This window comes from Lagopus muta, chromosome 4 (assembly GCF_023343835.1).
Source record: "Lagopus muta isolate bLagMut1 chromosome 4, bLagMut1 primary, whole genome shotgun sequence".
Classification (NCBI taxonomy): Eukaryota; Metazoa; Chordata; class Aves; order Galliformes; family Phasianidae; genus Lagopus; species Lagopus muta.
In genome coordinates this window covers 57,691,965-57,701,780 of record NC_064436.1, presented here as the reverse complement: position 1 = coordinate 57,701,780, position 9,816 = coordinate 57,691,965, and the positions used below count along the sequence as shown (strand labels likewise).

The following is a 9,816-nucleotide window of genomic DNA, read 5'->3' as shown; positions in this document are numbered from 1 at the left end:
TTGTCAATTTTTCCATTTGAAATTACAAGCTTCCTTTGCTCAACCTCATTAATTTTCTAAATCTCCAAATGTTTTGTCGTACTTCATAAGAAAATGCACTGTAGAGTTAAAAAAGGAAAAGCCTTCTAACTTGGAATTAGGTTGGCATAATTTTTTTCCTCACCTTACCTTAGATGTGGCAGAAGAGAACTGTATGTCTGTAAGAGACTGCTAGAAAAGGAACAGAGGAGAAATATGATGATCACAGAGGACACTGCTTTTTATTTGTTTTTGTTTTTTTTTTTAAACTCTTAAGTAGAAATAAGATAGTGTCAGTCCAAAAATAAGTCACTCAGTTAATAAAAATGAGTGATCCTAATTGATCTATCAACAGTTTCTAATGCACGTTGAATATATCACTCAACATTTACAGCCCAAACAGCCAAGTGAGGTTCATCCATATTCATGTAGAGTTATGAGCATATCTACTACTACAAGAAGTAATACTGACGTGGGAATAAAAATACACAAAACGTGAGCTTTTTTTCAGAGCATCCATGAAGGCAACTTCAACTTGAGACTTCAGAAAAGTAATTACTTTTATATTACAGCTTTATTTCAACCACTGATTCTTCCTGGATACAATTTATACATTTTGCATTATCTATATACATTTATGGAATACTTTTCAAGTTATCCCTAAGTAAAATATATTAGTTGTCTAAAAGTATTCCAGCAATAGTTTCCCCAAGTTACAAGTTGTTGAATGCTAGTTTAGATCACAGGAGGAAAAAAAAAAAAAAAAAAAAAAAAGGAAAAAGAAATGCTTTGGCAAAACTTCCATAATCATACTTCTTCATTCATTTTCATTCCAGCATCAGTCAAATAGATAGGAAAAAACAAACACAGTTCTACTGATTTACTGAAATATAATTTAGAAGAACGTAGATTTTTATTTTTCAAAGTGTGTGGTCTTAACATTTCATTTTCAGCCAGTCAAAAATAACTGCTTGCTGCTTCTCAATGGTGCAACACGTTTTTGAAACTTGTAATTGCATTGTAGCGATGGTGACTGTTAAAAGCTCCTGGCAATCCTAGAGTCTGTGTCAAAGTAGGAGGACAGCCAAAAGTATCAAAACAGAGAAGAATAATACAGTCATTGAACTGCACACATTGAGCTTCTAGGAGGATTAACGCTTCTTGTCACAGGCTCCTGACTGTAGTTGACAATATCTGCTTTCACCACTCTCTGTCATAAAAGAAAAAACACAGCAATAATCAGAATCAAAATACAATACTGATGCTGGCAAACAACTCAACAGATAATTTACTATGAAACATAGAGGGAAAAATAAAGAGATTGTGCAAAACAGACACAGTTCAGTTTTCTTCAGCATTTTACAGTAAGTCTGATCAGGTGTTATTTTCTCAGTCTAAATAAGTTGACTCATACTAAGCAGAGGGAAGTGCCTTGGTAAGTTTTCTTGACAATTTTACAGAGCTAATAAAAAGCAGCAATGCAAAAAAAAAAAAAAAAAATCAGTAAATGCATTTTTTTTCTCCTCAAGAATTGTTCTGCATGTAAATTATAAAACAGAATTTTACAAACACTGTGGTATGCATTCTTTCAGAATAACTGCCTATCTTAACCAGAAATTGCAGGGCTTAACTAGGCATCCAGACAAAGTCTGAATTAACATAAAAAGAACTTCTGTGTACTACAAATACAAAAACATAAAAATCTAACAGATATTACACATTCTATTTATCAAGCATTTAATGGAACTATTGGTTTCTCCTACATGGGGAGAGAAATAAGAGATACCAGTTCTCTGTCCATTTTCATTTGAGGCAGCAATGTAATATTTTGAACTTTACAGCACTGAAAGCTCCTCTTAATACTATAACATGAAGTATTACCAAGTTTCTATGAACTAAGGGGTTATTAGAAATGCCTCATAATTGAACATTAGACTTCAAATTAATATACCATATATATTATTTCTGCTTACTGATTTATATCAGTACCTCATTTCTAAGAGAATCTACTATAGCTGTTATTTCATGTAAAACCAATGCAGATTGAAGAAGAAAAAAAAAAAAAAACAAACTTCTACATCAATACCTGAACTACTGCATTGAGCAGACTTTGCTCTGGCAGCTGGAAGTGTTGTGATGTTGGTTATCTTCTTCAGGGTAGTTCACTATTTCTGCCCTGACAACATGCTGTTCAATCATGTATCAACACAATGGACAGAGATGAAGGAGAAGAAAGAAAGAAAAAAGGAAAGGGAAGAAAAAATGGAAAGATTGATCAGTAGTTGAAAAGGAAGAATGAATGATACAAAATGTCAGCACAGAAGCTAGAACAAAGCGCGTTTCTTTTCAGGCCCTATGCAGAACAGGAACTTATCTAGCAGAAAGCATCACGATCAGCATCTGTTTTCATTCTCAGGCTTCTTCAAGGACATGCACTTTCAAAGCATCAAAGTGAAATATTCATGCATGCAATCAACAAAAACTTACTAGAGGAGGAGAAGGGACAGAAATAGAAGGGAAAAAAAAGGGAAGATAATTCAGTGGAAGGTGACAACAGCCTCTTCCTTTAAGCCTGAGGTAAATAAATCTTACAGTAGGCAGCTTTCCTATCAGCAACTGTAACAAGTGCGTTAGCAACGTGTGAGTATCTTTTCTATTACATAGCTCTTACATTACAGTTGGATATTAACCAAAAACTAGTGACAGATTAAAACCTCACATCAAAGCACTGCCAGCTTTGATTTTACTTCACAGAAAAGAAAGAAAAAATCACTCCTTTTTTCCCTAAAGTGAAAACAAATCTGTTAAAAGCTTTCTATTAACAAAATGCTTATGTAAAGGGGAAAAAAAAAAATCATACAACTTAAGCACAAAAATTGCAGAGGTCTGCTGTGAAAGATAAAATAATCTTTTTCTTTAAAACTCCAACTTTTAATCAAAGCATTTTTAAAGTTAAAATGAATGGCTAAATGAATGTATGTCACTATTTTGAAGGAAACAGTACGTAAACTGGATTACGTGAATGTATGAGCAGCACATGTTAAAGATTACCTCTGTAAATAAAACCTTTATGTCAAACAAATACTAGTAATTGAATTGTCTGGTAAAGGATCTGAATTTATTAGCTGCTGATGTACTCCTCTTGAGTTTAATTGATCACATTTGTATTATCTTATCTAGTAGACAACATCTGTGATTTACTAGACTCCTGGCCTGATGTTATCAAAGGGAAGGTTGCTAAATCCATGTGAAGGGGTAGTAGGGGTTTTAGCACTAAACAGTACTATCTGACCTCACAGGACCTAATTTTGTCATACCAATCTTCTGACTAAAGCCAAGGAAAAAAAATCTTGCAATCAATAGGTAATTAATTGGTCGTCAAAACATTGGTCCAAATCCCATCATGTAAACAAGGCTAGGTTAGTGATCTGTGTTTAGGCACACTGTAGCAAAAAGCTGACTAACATAAATGACAAGGATTTTCTAAAGGAATTTCACATGTTTTTAAAAAATAAATTGCAGTATTTATCTTATTAACTTCAAGGTGATTAAAAGCTTTGAGCTTCTTTGTATCTGTATCTATACAAGACACATCTATAATTGCCAAGGTTCAAACCACTGTTAGTAATGACAAAAAACTTACTTTGTGCAGGTGCTCTGAATTCCTAATCTGACTTATCTGCCAAACATTTTACTATACAAAACTGGCACATGCACACCCTCATTTCTTGAGCTGGCATACAGCTAAAGACAAAACTACAAATCACTTACAAAAACGCTACCTCTTGCCAATGCCAAGGAACAAAGCTGCACCCCATGAGGTTTCTATACTATGGTTGAAAGTAAAAAATACAGAAAGAAAAACATTTGATTAGTAGAGGAGCTATTTCCTCAAATTTCATCAGACCCTTGTGATTTAAAGGAGAGGAATTCGAGGACTGAAAATAAGTCAGAATCTGCAATTTTTTTTTCTGACTTTGGAATGGTTCCATTTCAAAAACACGTTCCAGTCACACACAAACAGTAATCTATTCCTTTGTTTCACCACAGTTTTGACTAAATAAAGGTTTGATTAACAGTCATCTCAGCATGTTAACAGACAAGATTTAGGAGCTCTTGCTGAGATAGTTTAAAAACTTACCACCCCCAAATGCCTGTTCTATTCCTCTGCTGGAGATCACTGCTGCCAAAGGAGAGCTGGTGGAATGTAACATGTACTTGCACCTCATCCGCTTCAGCACAAAGTCTGGCAACTTCACTTAAAAACAACTTTCATCAGCAGTTTAAGCTAAGCTGTTGAACTTCACCCTGATGCAGCCAAGGCACACGATCACCTTCTATTTTCTGATTGTGCTGGGGGAGCAATAAATTCCAGCAAAAGGGCAGTAACAAATATCTTGGGTTGCATTAACATCTTAAACTGCTGCAGCTGTTTTCTAACACAATGCATGGCAAATAATTTCTAAGGCTTGTTCTTGCACTTAATTAACAGTTTAGCAGTCAATTTGAAGGGGAACCAAGACACCACCTACTTTTCAAAAGAATTTCTGTAGTTCTGCCAGTCATCAAAGCACAGAAGCCACAAGTCAAGCCCCACAAATTCATACAAGTTGAAGTAGTGTGCTTAGGATTCTTATTACTAACCACAGGTGAGTGACAGTGATTACTATGATTCTCCTAATGACTGTGACAATTGGAATCGTTTTTTAAAGAAAAAAAAATATGATCTTCAGCCATAAAATCACAAGTGCAAGAAATAATTTATGAAGAGTATTCTCAGCATTAGACAATCAGTAACTATGAAGAAATATACAATAAATCATAACTGATAAATCATTTCACTGTTGGTGCCTTACACAAATTCGGTATTTCATGTTATTGTTTGTTACCACCTAAACCAAAAGAAAACACTTCACACTCAGATGTTCTCTGACAAACATAAAATCATAGAATATCTCGAGCTGGAAAGGATCGTAAGGATCACCTCCTGACTCCACAAAGAACCACCCAAAAATCAGACCATATGTCTCTGAGAGCATTGTCCAAATGCTCCTTGAATTCTGGCAGCTGCAGGTGACCACTGCCCTGGGGAACCTGTTCTATGCCCACCACTCTCTGGTGAAAAACTTTTTCCTAGTACCCAACTTGACCCACCCCGATGCAGCTTCATGCCATTACACTAAAATATACTCAAGTATAAATCTCATTTTTCAAAACAAAGAAACCTCGCGTTACACAAAATACTGAAAATTCAAAAACAAGATCCTGGAAGAAAACAGCACACATTTGTAAAACTAACATGTGTTTTACTCTTTGCTCAAAGAAGAAATCAAATACAATGCTTGCAAATTAACTAAGTTGCACTTATTCTTGTGTTTTGTTTTGTTCCTTTTATAGCACCTCTTTATCTGTTTTTATAGTCCAGTTGGTAGAGTATTAAACACCTGGAAATGTTAAGGAGCATGTTCACAGAGCCATTCTATAATTTAAGGAAATCTAACGCTGATTGCAGAGAAGTTTGAAAAACAAACATCTTCCCTTTCCCCATATACACACATGGGACTCTCTATCACACAAACTATTTGTAGTATACCAGGAATCATCTAAAACCACCTCCATTCAGCCAAAAGACCCGCTTCTATGCTTTTGAGCAACAGCATCTACACATTACTTCAGTGCAGCTTCTCCACTGCAGACTAATGAATTTCTCTCAAGAAATGTCCTTCTGTTTGTCTCTCTGAGGCTATGAAGGTTAAAATTTTTCTTTCTCCAATTTTATGCACACTTTCCGCATCCAATCTTAAGAACTACCCAAGGTGTGGAACCAAATACAATGAACCGAAAGCTACAGCTAACAAGACAAACACTGAAATACAATTCCCTTTGGTTTCTCACTGACTTAATTTTGAACGATTCTTAATGCCTGCTCAAAATAGCACTCTCAAAGTGCTTGAAGTTTGTTCAAAGCAAACCATACACTGTTAGCAAAGTATTATTGCTTATTCAGAACACATTAAAATTGTGCTTCATTAGAAGAATCTTGCAAAGTCAGGCTGTTTCTCTGTTTTGCTACACACACCCTGGAGAGACTTCTGCTGGACCTGAGTGAGGAGGCAACGAAATTTCTTTTCTAACCACCTCCACTGACAGGTTTTGCTTTTTCTTTTGTTGTTGCTTGTGTCTGGATTTATTTCCTTTTTTCTTTTTTTTTTTTTTAATTTGGATTATTTTCTTTAAATCACTACAGCTTAGATTCACATTAACAGTAACACGTGGGCCACAGTGAGTATTTAGACTGTGCATATTAACTTAGTTATTGCTACCCTAATTTGCATAATATCAACTCTGTCCTATCCACATATTGTACATTCCATTGATACGTTCAGCATCATTAAAAATAGTGACTACTTATAATAAGGTAGGGAAAAAGCCCACTTAAAGCCAGCACCAGTTCAAACTAGATAGCAGTGCATTCTTCAGACAAGTCTACACAGAGGTTCTTACTTTAAAAACAGACACTTCCTTTATAATGCTACAATACGTAATCTCCTTTCTCATATTCTTATTTTAATAAGGTATTTAATGTAATAAGGTATTTGCATATCTGCCTACAAGTTTATATCTGAGTTTGCAGGACACAACAACACAGATGTAAGACTGCTGCTTCAGCGCAAGCTAATCAGTTCAAGAAAAATTAAGGAGCTCTTTATGGGATTCATTATTCACATACAAATCATTATATAGTTCAGAACAATAGGTGAATGGTTCCCCAGTAGTAAACAAATTTTGAAAAAACACTCAATATTTATTTACCTTTTTGAAACTCTTCTCCTTTGCTTGTTAGGAATTCATTCTTAAATATATTTTGCTGTTTTACTATTTGCAATACAGTTGTGTAGTCGACCACTTCAACACATTGTAAACACTGAAGTGGTGAAACACTTTCAGAAATTACATATTTATTATATATTTCAAAAAGCAGGAGACCAACCTGTACACAAGATGCATTCTGTGTCATTGGTTTGGCTTCTTTTATTAAACGTTTTGACTTATTTTGGAGGTATTCATTTAATGTTAACAGCATCTAGCAATTCTAGGACACCGTGTCACCATCTTAGCCACTTTTTGGTTTAATAATTGTAATCCTAAATATCATTACATGGTAAAGGTTGCCTCAATAGTATCATCTTTGCTTTTGAGGTTTCTGAAACAGTTTTGTGTAAAATCCTTTGGTTTAAACCTATGTGCTCACAGTCTTCCTGGCAGGAAAATTATATTTAGAAGCAGGAACCTGGCAGGAGAAGGCGGTAAAGGGGCTATACTGGAAAAGCTCTTACTTGTTTGCTTATTTGAACAATTAACACATTATAGATCACCTAATATCCACTGATTTAAATAAATAACATCCAACTCTAGTAACTACAGTTAAAAAAATTACAGTTCAAATTAAAGAAAAAACAAAAAAAATATTTCCCATTAATTAAAAAATGCCATAAAACTACTCTCGTTAGAACTATTTTGCATGCAATGATCACATGAAATATTCTTCTCAGAAACAATTAGAAGCTCTGTTACAGTTCAAAGGAAGATATGCAACAAGGTTTTGACGTGCATTTGCTGTGTTCACTCCACTAACTCACTATTAGCCAATATAAGAGGATAGGTGACATGCTTCTTGATGACTTCCCACCTATTGCTGGGAAACACTGTCCTCTCAGTCCTTTCTTGCTGCAGAGGAGATGACAGAAAATCCTCCAACTCAACACAGACAAAAAAGACACAAAGTCCAAAAGCAAAAGACCAAGGAGTTCCTTTAAGAGGAGATTATTTGGGAAAGGCATAGTAAGAAAAATAATTTCAGATGGCAGGAAGCCATATTAGCTACCCAAACACCTGATACCACAGGTCTGTCAAGAATGGGTATGCTCAATCAGAAAAAGATCTGTTTCTCATTTGTACATGATAATGTACAAGTAGGAAATAGTGCTCTTACACTGAGGCAAACAGACCTTACTGAGGAAAGCATCATCATCATCCTGCATTATGAAGGCACACAATGAAAACTAAACTCTGAGATTAACCAACCAAAGGACATCACGTAGTTAATTTTTGACTCTGTAACTGACAAACAGGGCAGCCTGGTCTAATGGCTGAAAACCCTGCACACAGCATGGGGGTTGAAACTAGGTGATCACTGTGATCCTTTTCAATGCAGGCCATTCTATGATTCTATGAAACAGTACTTTTTTCCTATTCAGTTCAGTACATGTCTATACTGAACATAAATTTAGAACAGTTACCCTTGCAGAAACTTACGCCTTCTATCTCTTAAGCTTCTAGTGTTATAAAATGATTTTACTTTAGTATGTAAAGAATTCTAAAGCAGTTATCATAAACACTGAGTATATCAGTGCACAGTAATTTATGTATAGATAACAGCCTCTTTCATGCTACCTGCGAATGCAAAAATATAAAGAGATATTAATTTCTAAGAGAATTTTTATAAAGTTTATCACAATGGATAAAGATTATTATATTTTTAAGAAGCTCTTGTGATAGTAATTAACTCTCTAGTAGAATGGGTGCAGTTCACTTAAAAGGATAGATATTAATTTGCAACATTATTTTTGCTTCTTTTTTCCTAAATACTAAATAAAATTTTAAGCAAAACAAGTATTTGTGGAAAATCACCTGTGATTGTTCCATTTCTGCTTTGTTTAATTTGATGCCAAGAATGTCAGCAGCAATTCTTTGAAAACACAGGAAGACCTATGGAAAAAAAAATTACATCATATTTGAATGATTAAAAACAGACATCCTAAAAGTCCTTTCAAATATATCAAGCCATTCTTGAACTGTAAACAATGAGATATAGAGAACTGTGACCTGTGCGAAACAGATCTGAGAACAATCTCATCTGGTATATTCAATTTTGTTTAAAAATCGGGGAAAATAACAATGCTATGAGGAATGAACAGTATGCTAGATTTTTAGGCAACACTTCGACTCTGCCTCCAGAGGCTTAAGTTTAAACAAGCTTTTACACAACCCACCTCTCAAATACTGCTCTCAGTGCTGTAAAATATGAATAATACCCTTATTCACTAATGTTTAGCACAAAAATATTTTACCAGTGTATTGTGCAATAAAGATATAAATTTCTGAAATTCAGAACAACTGAATTGTGCACCAGCACCACCAAAATCTCTGCTGCATATGCTTCAAAAACACTATGAACATCAAATCGAAGCAATTATGTATTTGTTCAGAAGTCTTATGAATGATTGTGTTCTGTTATTGAACAGAAATGTCTAAGTAAGCAAAACGTGGTATGGCATGGAGCAGCCTAGCCATTAAACTTCAGATGTGGTTTGACAGATAACACTGAGTGGGAAGGCTATCTAAAATAATCCTTTACTTCATCTGAATACAGTCCACCAATCTTAGTGTTTAGGGAGCTGCATTTTAAATCTGATTAAAGGACACAAATGATACTAAACAGGAACAGTTTAAGACTCTACTGCTGCTGAATACAGCATACTGACAAGCTGCATCTTATGCTCTGAGTGGCTGTGCAACTGAGCACAAAGGCTAGCCTGCCAGCCTAAGTGCTTTTCACCATACAGCTGCCACTCCAGAAGGTAAGGCCTGTGGAAGCATCAATCATTTTCAAGGAAAAATTAAAATAAAATAAATAAATGAAAACATTCACACATTTTTTTCTTCCAGCTCAGCTGGAAGCTGAAAACAAGTGAGTGACAAAACCAACAAGCCACCGTCACTTCCAAAATCACCTTA

General features: G+C 34.9%; 1 protein-coding gene across 3 annotated transcripts in view; it reads right to left on the bottom strand.

The window, feature by feature from the left end:
• Nucleotides 1–241: 241 nt before the first annotated feature.
• Nucleotides 242–9,816, bottom strand: part of RAB28 (RAB28, member RAS oncogene family) — a 62,399-nt gene continuing 52,824 nt past the window's right edge. The window contains exons 7-10 of one of the 3 annotated variants that reach the window (XM_048942129.1): nucleotides 8,710–8,787; nucleotides 3,801–3,848; nucleotides 2,105–2,205; nucleotides 1,124–1,228 (exon numbers count right to left, since the gene is read on the bottom strand). In XM_048942129.1, coding sequence (XP_048798086.1) covers nucleotides 2,110–2,205; nucleotides 3,801–3,848; nucleotides 8,710–8,787 — 222 coding nt within the window. In that variant the 3' untranslated portion in view covers nucleotides 1,124–1,228; nucleotides 2,105–2,109. Of the gene's footprint in view, nucleotides 1,229–2,104; nucleotides 2,206–3,800; nucleotides 3,849–8,709; nucleotides 8,788–9,816 lie in introns of all 3 variants that reach the window. The other 2 variants (XM_048942130.1, XM_048942131.1) reach the window with 2 other exon arrangements.